The sequence below is a fragment of the Lagopus muta genome, chromosome 12 (genome assembly GCF_023343835.1).
Source record: "Lagopus muta isolate bLagMut1 chromosome 12, bLagMut1 primary, whole genome shotgun sequence".
In the NCBI taxonomy this organism is placed as follows: domain Eukaryota; kingdom Metazoa; phylum Chordata; class Aves; order Galliformes; family Phasianidae; genus Lagopus; species Lagopus muta.
Genome location: NC_064444.1, coordinates 16,396,980 through 16,410,602, shown reverse-complemented (window position 1 = coordinate 16,410,602; position 13,623 = coordinate 16,396,980). Strand labels below are relative to the sequence as shown.

Here is a 13,623-nt window from a genome sequence, read left to right as displayed (position 1 = left end):
CAGCCAAGTGAACACTGAGTCAGAGAAAGAACGCCAATTCTTCAGCAGCTTTCAGAATAATCCCCCAAAATAGAAAGAACATGACTGTGCCACATGCAAACTCTGGAACTTATATATTTCTTTGTAGAGTCCTAAATAACTCGTGTTTATTTCAGCAGGAGCGAAGGCTTCACCAGATACCGACGCAATCAGCTCAAAAACAAATCCTCCCCCTGCCAGCAGAAGTGCCAAGCAATACAAAAGATACTAGCAGCTGCTGCTTGAACACTTAGACCTGATAATTTACACCCATGAAACACAGGAACTCTGATCTAATTTAAAGAAGCTGTACACAATACAAAATGTTGGCAGATTTTTTTAGTGGTTCCTTGTATTAAACTACAGATTCTCATCTCACACTGTCACCTGAGTGCGGCTGTCCCAAATGACCCTGCTAAAACCTGTAATTGTGTTGTTACTCCATCTCTGCTGCTCCTCTGTGTCTGTGACTCAGGCAACTGTTATGTTTTACTTAAAGTACGTATGCGTGCTTATAAGGTACTGCAGACATTATTACAGCACTTTATCAGTCAGCCAAAGCAGCAAACCACTGTCACAGTTAGTAAAAGCATCCTGAACTCACCATCAGCTTGAAATTCTGTTTTTGGTGTGGGTTTCATTTCGGGTGATGCAAGGACTTTGTAAATCAATTTAGTTAGAAGGTAACACTGGGTGTTGCTGTCCCAGCTACCTCCAGTCACAACACGAATTCCCTCCGGTGCAGCACAATGGCTGCTAATCGCCGAGTTTATCTTTAAGCGATCTTCCCATTTCTCTATTTGCTCATAACAATATAAAGCAATTTAAAAGACAGAATGGAAGAAACTCCTTCACAGCACTGGCTTCTAAAAACTAAAGTTAACAGTCACAGAATACAGACTCTCGTTAAGTAATGAATTCAAGGTTTTTGCCTCCTGCAGTCCCAATGGGCTCATACCTAAAAAACGAAAACCTAGATTTGAAAGGACCTAAAAGTAAATGAATATTCTGAATATTTCCCTCAACAAACGTGTTAAACATTCAGAAAATCCCACCTCAACTAGCAATATTCTGTTAGAACTATTTCTCCTTTTTTGAAGTGATGAACAATCTAAGAAGCAATTTTTTAAACAAATGCTAATAATGACATTCTACATTTCTAGGGGTGGTGAATCAACTGTAGGTACCTGCCCATGTGTTCACCTACAACTGTTTTTAGGCAGTTAAAAAACAAACAAAACCACCAAACCAAACAAGACTTCTTTTTTCCTCCCATTTCCCCAAGTACCTAAAAACAAAAACTAGACCTCCTCAAAAACCTAAGGAAAACAATTTCCATCACCCCATCATCCTTTCCTTGACAAGAATCCACAGCACGCGACGTCGGTGGGATATTCAGCCAGAGGAGCAGTAAATGATGAAGTTCAGCCGTGCAGCGAACTGCCGAGATGCGCAGCCCGCACCCAGCCAGCTTACCGACAGCTGGCAGCTCCTCAGGCTGAACAGCTTCACGAGATTTGCTGACGACCTGCGCCACCAGCATTTGACAAAAACCCGTACGGATGGGTGTTCTGAAGGCAGAACAGAACTCTGACTCAGGAATAAGCTTGCTCCTGCTTTGCCATTTCACCTAGCCCTACCGATCATTTCACTCATCTTAAATTCCACTGTCATCTGAGCCCCACACGGCACGCCTGGACAAGCGCACGGACCTGGATGCTGCTTTACAGGCTGGGCTGACTGCCAGCGCTGCTCCACGTACTTCCCTGGCCCGCTAGGGCAGCTTCAGGCAACAACTCCAGTATTTACGTTATTGCTGTGAACAGCCAAACTGCTGCTTACTATTGAGCAGGGCCCAATCTACTCTTATTTCTCACTCGTTCAACAGCAACATTACTTAACTAGTCCTCTAGTGGGATATAATCAACTGCTTGCAGCTATAGGAAACAAACAAAAGGAAAAAAGACAGTCACATTTTAAGCAGAGAGCTACTTTCTCTTTAAAGAAAGTTTATTTCCAGCCTCAGCATTTGTTCTGGCTTGCACTGTGCCCAACATCCAGGTGGGAGGAAGGGGAACAGAGAGCAGCACATGAGGCTGAATGCTCACATGAAATAGGTGACGCTTGGCCAAGCTAGTGATCTTCCTGAAACTTGTGCATCAGTGTGCCTCGATGCGCAATGCAGAGAGCCAAACCATGAAAGTTATGACATGAGATCACGTGCAACTACAACTGCCTTGCAACAGCACACATGAGAATTGGGTACTTTGCCAAATGGTCTCATTCTGGTCAAGCTTCATTCAAACAATGGAGACCTCATGTAGTGAGCACAGTATGGAAAGAAGCAACGCATCTGAATGTGTCAGCCTCCCATGATTTCTGTTTTAGCGCAGCCCAAGCAACTCTGACTTAATTGATACCAGATTTCATTTTAATACAATTTTTTCTTCGGTACTTCCTCAGTACCTCTCTATTATCTCCACATCACAAGGTCCATGTCACAGACCCTCTATTCTCAGCCAGCTGCAGCTGCTTGGCCCCCTGCCCTCCACCAGCCCATTATATAACCGCAGCCCATGCATCATTTGCATCGTGCCCTGTGCATCGGCCTTCACGTGCACGCACAGAAACCACCACCTTGTGAAATAAAACTGTGGCAGTAGTTCAATTTCCCCTCAAGTGGTGGTTCCTCCTGAAATACATTTAGTGCTCAATATCTAATAAACAAATATTTTGGTTTACCTCTAGAGGGAAAAAGAAAAAAAAAGAAAGAGACTCAAGCAACTTGCTCATTTGTTTCTTTGTTGCACCAGCTGATGTTGGCATTAACTGAGGAGCTCTCCTTAGTACAGCAAAGCAAACATTTACAGACCTACACATACTGCTGTACTTACACGAATGGCTCAAATTATACCCATTAACCTCAGTTACCATCCTGTGCAAAGAATTTCTCCCCTACCCACAGCCAACCAAACCTAAATGGACTAAAAGGGCTTAACAGGTGGGTAGAAAGATGGACTCTGAAAAAGACTCCAGCAGATCACATCCCACGAGCTGCTCCTGGTGAAGGAAAGCAGACTTTGTGGCAGCTCAGGGCCAGAAGTACGCAGTCACAGAAAGGATGTCAGCACAGCAGCCCTGCTCTGCTCACACCTTGAGTGCACAACGACTGCCAGCGTTCAGTCTTCAATTTTCACCCTGTCTAGTTATGAGACTATTTTCTTTCCTAGCACAACTTGACTTTCTTAGCTTTGCCTACCTTAATCACCATCTTAGGGAAAAGAACAAGAAGTTCAAGCACATTACAAACTTCTATAAACATTTTAGCCTGTCTCCTACTCTCTACCAACAGCCTCTGACAGCAATGTCACAAATACATGTTGAAGAAGTGGAGGTTACTTTAGATATCAGTGATCAAAGCAAAGCTGTAAAGACTAGTATAACAGTATTGTTTCAGTACAAGTCATCAGTTCTAATACTTTTCTACTACATTCCTAAATTAGAAGACTCTCATGCAATGCCCACTTCTGCTGCAGAGAACAGCTGAGTTGCTGAGGCCAATGCAGTGGCAGACATCACTTTGGAGCGCTCAGCACACAGGCAGCAGGACATGCAGAGCAGCCCAAGGAGCTCCAAAGTGCTCACAGGGAAAGAAGAATAAATACAGAAGCCTGAAAGAGAAAATATGATATTACTTTGATATTCACGATGGCATCGTGTATCGGTATTTGGAAATGGCCTTGAACCAGTAAGCTAACGGCTCTAAGCTAGAAGAAAAAAAACTTGAAGTGCCACTGAATTATGGAAGCTTTCAAATAAACTCAGAGCCAAGTCCAGTTATAGTGTCCTTCAGTGGAGCACAGCTCCAGCTAACAAAGGCATTCTGAATTGTCACTAAATTCATCACCAAACTGGGACACAAAAACAGAACAAACAAACAAAATAAATCAAACAACCCACAACTCCGTCTGTTTTCTTCTCAGGAGGTAAGGAGGACTGTGAGAAATAATGTACCAGTAACAAGATTACTAAACAGTATTACTTAACCAAATATCAAGTCACGGAAAATATGCAGATTTTTTTTTTTTTTTTTTTTACTTTTCTTCACAGTTTCCAAGAAAATAAAACAGATATTATGAACAAAAACTCCAAGGAGAATAATTTTGGCTTTTTGCAGTAAAGCAATCAAATCTGGTGGAAGCAAACAGAAAGTGACACAGGATGACAACCAACACTGAAAGCGAGCAGGTAACAGGAATTTCTTCTCCTCTGTATCTGCAGAACAAAAGGCTGGGGGTCAGGGCAGCCATTCTGGGTAACAAGGCCATGCCTGCCTCTCGCTCTTACAGAGCTTCTGCAGGGTTCTGAACTGCGCTACCAACCACTCAACTGCCTGTATTTCCTAATTAAATAATTCCTTTTCTGGATATTGAACTGCTTGCAGCCTCTGATTTTAAACCACCCCACATTTCACATACCAACAAGAAATAATTTTGGATGGTTCAGAACTTTACAAGATCCTGAATTCCCAGCTCAGTACTACATACTCTGAGTTCTTTAAAGAGCCCTTCCCTCGTAAAAAGCACAGCTTTTGAAACAGAAGATAAACTCTGAAAATCAAAATTCAGCTCAAGAAACATCACAGCAACTCATCCTTGCTCCCTTTTGCACAGCTCAGTATTTCAGCAGTGAACTTCATCCTCAACAGATGAGCTTTAACAGCAGCACGGACACCACAATGCTGATTTGCTTAACGCCTAATAAATTCGAAATTCAAACTTCTCAAAATTACACTGAATTGCATTGAAGTACTGGGGGCAAGCAGGGTAGGGGCATCAGAAAAAAAGTATATATACATTTTTTCAATATTCAAGTATCAAATGCAGAAATCTCAAAAGTCTCCTTTTAGCAAAAAGGTGGAGACACCTCAAATACATTTGGCAAAGCCACTTAAAGGACCTCAATGCAGCTGACAGAACATGGCAAGATGCAATCAGATGCTCCTGCAACAGAACAGTTCTGCAGCAAAGGGATTTGGTTCACTTCAGAGTGCTCTATCACTGAAGGCCTGGATTATTCTTGTCAGAAAGATGAAGCCCATCAATCCCCAGAACTCCACCAGCTGTACTGGCTGCTAAACACTGCCAGATGAAAGCAATCCCTTGCTGCTTCCTAGGGACACGGACACTGAACTACCAAAGAGAAGAGGAAGGCGCTACAGAAGGCGCTCAGTGCCTGATCACCATTTACAACTACCTGAGATGCTTCTGAACCAAATTTGCACGCCAGCTCACGAGGTATGTGAAATGAGCAATCCCTCTGAATTTAAATGAAGTATGCTGCAGACTGCAGACAACAGACTTCTAAGCACTTTTGAACCATCCTTCATGCATTCCCCCCCATCATATGAACTGCCACTTTCAGACTACATGTGCAAGCACTGCTGCAGAACACTGATCTCATTTTCTGCCACTCAGCACAAAACTAAGTACTCTGGTTCAAGTGTCCTGAAAACCACTGAAATTGCTCTATGTATTAACTTGAAAACAGGCTGCTTTAATTCCTCCTACTATCCTTTTAAAGTCGTACAAATAGGTAATCTCCAGCCTGAGATCAACATCTGCGTGGTAGTTCAGGAATCAGAAGTACATTACATGAAAGAAAGCTCATATTTTCTTATTTTTGATTAAAAAGTCAAAAATTAAAAATAAAAAAAAAAACTTACAAATACATCTATATATCCAGAATAATTAAATGCTATCATTACAGCAGTCTCAGCACAAACGAAAGCATTAACGTAGATTTCTGTGCTATTTGTGCAAGAACTTTGTGCCCAACACCTCTTTCACAGGGATGCGATCCCAAACATCCAGAGATACAGCATGAAGCACAAGAACTTGTCTTCAAGTGATCCCAAGAGACTTGGCAATTTGAATATTATTTATTTCAAATTAAGCACCTTTCCCTGTGACCTACATGTTTTAACATGACCTTCCATTAGCAAAGAAAATACCCTTATGCTTATTCTGCCACACAACTGCCATCATCACTGAAGCTAGAGATATAGGGCTATGAAACATATGGTCTAAATACTCTCCTTATGGAGATCTAAAAGTTTCTCTTCAATTGTACAAAAAAGTTTCTCTACAACCGTACTCAGATGAGGGGAAAAATGAAAGATAAAAAGATTTCCAATTTGGATCTGTGCTTTTACAGATTCCAGTCGTCAACACACGGGCAGCATTAACAGCTGAACTCTAGCAGTGCTTCCATTGACTGATCCCAACCCTTCCACCTCCAGCCCACGTCTGCACACCACCAACCAGGAGCTCCTCAGCCAGGGATGCAGACAGGATGCAGGCACACGAGCTCTTACTGAGTGCTACAGCAACTGACTGCTTCATGGTCCAACTGTCACATTTTCAAACTTGCCTTAAAAATAGTCTTTAACATATCAAACATGGAAATTTCTGTCTATGTAAGGCAGCATCTGAACCATTTGTTATGGAATACTACCAAAATACAAATATTATAGAATTGCTAAGGTTGGAAAAGAACTCCAGGATCAAGTCTAACTCCTGACCCATCACCTCTGTGCCTACTACACTGCCCTGTCTTCCAACCAATGTTTTCTCATTTTCATCAATCCCTCACTGAGTAACACAGTATTATGTGGAAAGTGCATAGAAATTGGAACGCCATCAATTTTTTTTGTAATCAAGAATCATCCCCACTGTTTCCCGTTCGACCTGCACGCATCCTGTCCATCTGGTCCATAATGCATTTATTTTGGCTAGCAGAACTCAGGTCTCCTTCCCAAAAGCACCATCTGCTTTTTAACATTCCCGTCCCGTTAAGTTGGAAAACAAGGAAGGAAAATCTTTTTTTTTTTCCCCTTTCTTTTTTTTTTTTTGTCCAAGGAATCTGTGAGCTAAAACTTAACACTCAGAAAGCCGGAGTTCACTTCTGGCACAAGCCGCACGGAACGCGGAGCACTTCTCCCACCGAAGCGGCGCGGCCCGCAGGCGGCCCAACATGGCTGCGCGCAGCTCCGCACCCACAGCCGTCCCGCAGCTCCGCACGATCGCCGTGCAGCCCCGCACGGCGCGGCCGCGGCAACAACGCCCTGCGGACGCAACTTTCCGCCCCGCTCCTCCCGGCCCCGTCCCTCCCCGTCTCCCGGGCAACCCGAGTTTTTCGGTCTTTTTTTTTTTTCTTTTCTTTTCTTTTTTTTTTTCTCCCTTCAGTTTTTCCCCTCCCAACGACGGCGGGGCCGAGCCGCCCCTCCTCTGATCGCCCGTCGTCTCATCTCCCCGCCGGGCCCGGCCCGAGCGCTGAGAGCGGTACGGCCGCTCCCCGCCCCCCCGCCGCGCCGTGAGGAAAACAGGAAGCCGCCCCCCCCAACCCCCCCAACGGCCCGGCCGGCACCGCACCTGCAGGGCCCAGCGGCGGCCCGGGCCCGGGCTGCCCGTCCTCCCCGAAGATCAGCCTGAAGTCGAACTCGTCGTTGGCTCCGCAGTTTGCCGTAGTCATGGGTTTGGCCGGCGAGGCGAAGCGGGACGCCGTCGCCCTGCCGGGCTGCGCCGGGCTCCGCGCCGGGCTGCGCTGTGGCCGCCGCCCCTCAGGGCCGCCTCATGGCACCGCGCGCGGCCGAGGGGAGGGGGCGCGAAGCGGGGGGGCGCGCGGCAGGCGGCGGCGCGAGCGGCTGCTCCGACCTCGGCGCGAGCGGCCGTGCCCGGGCGCCTTCTGTCACTCACGGGGGAAGGGCGCCCGCTACGGGCCGACGCCGGCCCCGCCCCCGCCCCGCGCGCGCCCGCCGGCCCCGCCCCCACCCGGCGATTCCCACACCCGCGCCCTCTCGCGCGGCGCTCGCCCGTGACGTCGGCCGCACCGAGGGCGCCTCGTGATCCGCGCCGCCGAGCGGGCGGTGAAGGACGGAGGGACGTCACGCGGCGCCGTGGCGCCGCGGGGACCGCCGGGGGATGTAGTCGGTCGTCGGGCGCGGAGGCGCCGCCCAGCGGGAGCGGGCCGGCCGTGCCGAGGGGCGGGGTGCCACGTGTCGCTCCGCTCGCGCCGCAACGGCTCCGCGGCCGGGCAGCGCCTGGGGGCTGCGGGGTGGGGGGTGGACCGACGGCGCGCCGTGCGAAGGAACGGCCCCGCGGTCCCGGAGTAGAGCGTGGGAACGCCAGAGCGTCGTCGTGCGTTGTCCCGCATCTCGTGCTGAAGGAAGGAAAAGGCTGAAAGCACGTGCGGAGCTGCGGCTGTTGTTGCAGCCGGCCCGGGCGGTGCCGACGCTCCCGCTGCAGGCCCGGGGTGTGCTGAGCTGGTAGGGTGAAACTCCGTGTAGCCTGTGCTGTGCAGCCGTGTTGCTCCTCAAATGGGGAAAGCAGGAAGGTTCTATCGAGCTCTGTGCTGTCGGTACGGATGGGAGCTCAAGTCCTGCTCGTACCTAGCCGTGTGGTCTTGAAGGTCAGTTATGGGGTGTTCACAGTTTTATTTGTGATTGAAACTGATAAACTTCCGGAATTAGCCCTGCTGTGCCTTTCAGGCACTAGGAACCAGGCTGTGCTGCCAAGTTCTAAGATCAGTTAACTAGAACCACTTCTGTGATGGCCATGTGAAACCGAAGGTCTGTGTTTTACCACCTCGTTAATCATGCCGTCTTGGTCACAAATGACAAACTGAACGTGTTTCGGTGCACAGGAGCTTCTTAAGACTATAATCTCAGAATTGTAAGGGCTGGAAGGGACCTCTGGAGCTCCCCCAGCCCAGCCCCACTGCTGGAGCGGTTCCTGCAGCAGGCTGCACAGGAAAGCATCCAGGTGGGTTTGAGTATCTCCAGAGAATGAGAGTCCATCACCCCTCTGGGCAGCCTGTGCCAGTGCCCTGTCACCCTCACAGTAAAGAAGTTCTTCCTTGTGCTTATCTGGAACTTCTGTGTTCTAGTTCGTGCCTGTCACCCCTTGTTCTGTTGCTGGGCACCACTGTAAAAAGCCTGGCCCCATCCATTTGACTTCCCTGCCCTTTAGATATGGGTAAGCATTGATGAGATTCCCCCCTCAGCTTCCTCCTCCCCAGGCAGAACAGCCCCAAAGCTCTCAGCCTTTCCTCATATGGGAGATGTTCCAGGCCCCCCATCATCTTTGAAGCTCTGCACTGGGCTCTCCAGCAGTCCCGTCTGTCTTGTTATTGTTGAGGTGGATCCAAACGGACTTATGCCAGCCCCACTGCTGTGTTATCACTGGATATTCTCTTCATAGGCTGAGTAGAAGCCAGACAAGAAAACTGATGTGGAGAGAAGGAAGCTCAGTGATCTGTGCTAAAGAACACACATTTTTCTTCCCCCTTATTGTCCTAATGTGGCATCCTTTCTGTTGCTGCTCCCCACACAGTGGTTGTTCCTTGCTATGAAATGCATGTGGGGCTGCAGCTGCTATTCACTCAGTGCTGAGGCTGTGGGTGATGCTCTCAGTGTACCTGGGTCTCCCCCTGGGAAGCCCAGCCCCACACCATGAGCTCAGCCCTGGCTGCAGCCTCCTCTTACTTATAAGGCCAAGGTCACGCAGCAAGGCAAGCTGGAAAAGAATGTGTAATTGGATTGACCAAGGGTTTAAAAAAGCGTTTGTGCAGTCCTGAATGAAAAGAGGTCTACAATGAACACTTTGGGATGATGTGGTATATATAAAATGGTTCTTGGCTATTTTTTCTTTGAAAATTTTTGTGCAACCTTTCACAATTTCAAAGCAGATATATCAGAATTCATCTTATTGTTAAATAATGGCTGTGTCAGATTACAGCACGTGGAGTAACTGTAGCTGTTTCCTGTTCTGCTGTACCAGGAGATTATTCATTATGCATGTCCCTGGAGAAGAATACAACCAAATTTGTTCTCTCTGTAAGGGGCCACGTGAATGCAATCCAGGTTCCTTGATAAGATGTTCAGCATGAAGTTCTAATCAGCATGCTGAATATGTAAAATACTGCCTTGTTCCTTTAGATGCAAAACATATCTTTTGTGTCCTGCTTGAGGCAGGTATCCAGCAACCAGTGGTAGCTGCAGGTCATCAGGGAGTGCTGTCAGTGAAAGGGAAAAAAGGCCGCATGGACTTTATACCCTGAAATACAGCGGAGCAATCTGCTATCTTATGACCATCAAGCCAAGAGGAGCAACTTACAGACTTTGTAGAAAGTAAGGCTGCACTCTGAGCAATTAATGGCTATTTACAATTATCTCCACAAGGCTTTGTACTTCAAAGTCAGATATATCCCGCTCTTTGTGCTTCTTGCCAATCCTTTGTCTTTTCTCCACCACATCTTTCATTTCACTCTCCCCCACTGCACCACATATCCTTTCTGTACTGAATCCCCCAAACCTAAAAAACCTGCGAACCTTTCCACGCAGCCAAAGAGTAATTGGGGCATAACCACATTGGCAGCAGCCCTCAGTGCACTGACGTGGGTTTGCACCAATTTGCAGGGACCTGGGTCAGCCCGATGCTCCAGGCTGCGGCACGAATGGCCGACCTGGCACACGCATGCTGCCCTGAGCTCAGCCAGCAGCACAAGCCGGGCGGCCTTCTTTCACCGTGGTTTTGTGCCACAGCAATGCTTTTGTGTACTCCTTTGTTCAGTATGCATAGGTGGTTCCTCTCCTCACTGCTTTCAGGCTGCGTTACTGCATCCAGATGGGGATACACCTTGATGTGCTCAGAAGCTGGAGTCACTGCCTGTGCCTTGGGAAGGAAAGAGCATGCTTCCTGTGGTGGTTGAATCCTTTCCAAACTGGGGCTATTTGCTAGGCGTGTTGTGACTTTCGGCTCCAAAAACCTGAGGGCTGCATTGTGCTGTGTTTTATTTTCCACGCATCATCCTATGCTGGATAGCAAGGAATTCTGAGCTGCAGCCACATCCCAGATCTGTATTTGTCTTGGAGTAGCAGGGATTCCTCCCCCTTCCTATGGGCAGCAAATCAAACCCAGCTGTGCAATTGTAGCCAGAATAGGCTTTGGAAGAAGCATGGCCAGGCATTTGTTCTGCATGATTCAATAAACCAAACAGCCTCGAATTAGGAATATAATGCATAAGGTTGTATTTCAGATGCTTGATCTCATTCCCTTCTGTGGTCGGATCTGGACCTGTTTAGAAGCCACACACACCAGTGTGGCAAGGAAAGGGCAGATGAGAAAGCACAGAGAAGGACTCCTGGAATCAGCAGATAATGCTCTCTGGCTGCATCTATGGTCATGCTGTTTACAGCTAATACTGGAAAAAGCATGAGTACAGGAAAGGAGAGAGATATATATATTAAAAAAAAACACTGCAAATATCTCCTTAGACACTTGCATTCATTTGCAAATGGCATCCAAACAAAATAGCATAGCTTTTATTTCACTCACAGCTAGCAAAGCAAATCCATTTTTTAAGCATGCAGAAGAGTGTTATGTAGGAGAAAGATACTATTTCAGTAAGGAGGCAATGTTCAGGACAGTTAAATTCAGCAGCCATATAGAAAAGGGTCTTGCATTCTGCACACAAGGTCATAGGTTATTTATATTTAATATGTGACATCTGGCATTTTGAATAATTTCCTTGGCTAATTACCAGTGCCTGGGTGAAATGTGAAACTTCTGCCATTGGGGAATTAAAAGGAAAACAAAAACAAAATATATTGCAGAGCACTGGAAAGTTTTGTAGGAAAATTAGGAGTTGTCCTAATTCAGGCATCAGATACACAGTAGGAGAAAATAGAGTAAAAGGGAGTAGTGTGACTGAACTTGGATAAATTTAAGTTTTCAGGGAAAATTTGCAGTCATCCTTTTAAGACTCACTATGCCTTGATTGTCTGATTGCAGTACTCCTACCTCCCTCTCATGCTCAGCACTGAATCAATGGGGTATTTGTAATAACAAGATTTCAAAGTGGAAAGCAAGAAAGAAGGGAAGAAAGAAAGGATTGCCTACAAGGTGTGTGTTGACAAAAGCACACCTACATAAAAATTTAATGAGGTCATAGAGTCTCATTTACCCATTTTACAGTTTACCCCAGGAAGCTTCATCGCTCCCCTAAACTTCCTGCAGTCACAGCAGTACCCTGCGGTATATTTTTCTTCTATATATATTTCACATTAAATAATCATTGCTTTGCTTTATTGTTTGTTTAACATTCTGCACACATTACTTCATAAAGTTTTCTGCTGCTTTATATTTCTATAGTTTTACAGAGCGTGTTGGAGTCTCATTTGGCAGTTACCATCACACACACATTAGAGCAGAGGGTTTGGAAGTCTGGCACTCGGCTGCATGGCTCTCCTCACAGAATTCCTGTTCACAGTATTTTGCTTTCAGCTCATCCAGTGAAAGCAAAATAAAATTACCAGCAGCATTATTACTGGAATTAAAACATAAGGTCATTCTTCCAGGCACAGGTATTTGCTCCTGAAGTGATTGCTTTCACAGGTACCTTAGAGTCTTACTACAAAACCTAAAGTGGTTTGGGAGTGAAATCAGATGACAATTGAGATTGTCAATTGCTACCAGAAAAAGAACAAAATCCTTTAATGCACAGTGATGATTGCATAAGATAAATATTTGTGGAAACTCTAATGAGGTTTCATAAGAGCTCTTAGGCTTGATACAAAGACTAGGGGGGCATTTTACTTGCTTTTATTTCAACTTTGATCTTTGAATGTTTGTCAGCCAGCAGACAGTTCTCTTGCTGAGGTACAGCACTGGGACTTAGAAAATATGGGTTCTGTTCCAGCCTTCCAATTTCTCGTAGGCTAATTTTCAGACTTTCCCAATGGACATAAGTAATTTGCTCTCTGTATATTTACTACAAATGCTGCCTTATTTCCCCTCTAAGGTGAGGACAACACAACTTTTGTAGTCTCTCCTTTACTTAGATTGCACACGCCTCTGCATAAGAACTTTGAAGTCTGAAATAGCTCTTAAATGCTGCTTGAACAGCCAGGCAGCCAAACTGGGCAATCACACAACTGTCATAGCAAAATTACCCCAGTCTCTGAGCCTCTAGCTAGCTCTATAGGATCTATACATAATACGATAATCCTATGACATGGCTCTGTTTTGTCTAAGTGTACTGCCTGCATGAAGCCTGCAGGGCTCATTCTTCAGTGAAAGGCCCTGTCAACCTTGTGCAAATTACTTTTGTCCTTGACTTGGGTCAGACTAAGCCAACAGAAAACAATAGGCTGTAATGCACAGAATGCTCTAAAGGCTTGCTGGCAGTTTGGCTTTTGGACTGCTATCTTTCAGCTTTGTGAAGTGGATTCATTTTGCAGTCGTCAGGTCACATGCACACACCACTTGCTTGGTCTGTGCCTAATGAGCTTTCTGACCCAGAATCTTAATTTGGATACAACAGCTTTCAGATGAGAGGCAACAGGTGCTGAACAGGATTGCCATGTCCCAGCTGTGGCAGGTGCTTGCGTGTCTTTTTTCTGTGATCCATGCCAGTATGAAGTCAGACAGGCAGCCAGGTGGTTCGCATTTAGCTTTTCCTTTGCATTGGAATAAAAGCAGAACTGACAGCCAGTTTTGAGTTGATTGAGTTTCTGCCTGGTTTGCTGACCAGATTGCATGTAAG

At 46.4% G+C, this 13,623-nt stretch overlaps 1 protein-coding gene across 3 annotated transcripts in view; it reads right to left on the bottom strand.

The window, feature by feature from the left end:
• NFATC3 (nuclear factor of activated T cells 3) overlaps positions 1-13,623 on the bottom strand; it is a 76,093-nt gene that overhangs the window by 52,854 nt on the left and 9,616 nt on the right. The window contains exon 1 of one of the 3 annotated variants that reach the window (XM_048958073.1): positions 7,452-7,655. The exons of 1 other annotated variant lie outside the window; for it this stretch is intronic. In XM_048958073.1, coding sequence (XP_048814030.1) covers positions 7,452-7,551 — 100 coding nt within the window. In that variant the 5' untranslated portion in view covers positions 7,552-7,655. Of the gene's footprint in view, positions 1-7,451; positions 7,656-13,623 lie in introns of those variants that run through there. One more of the 3 variants, XM_048958071.1, reaches the window with a different exon arrangement.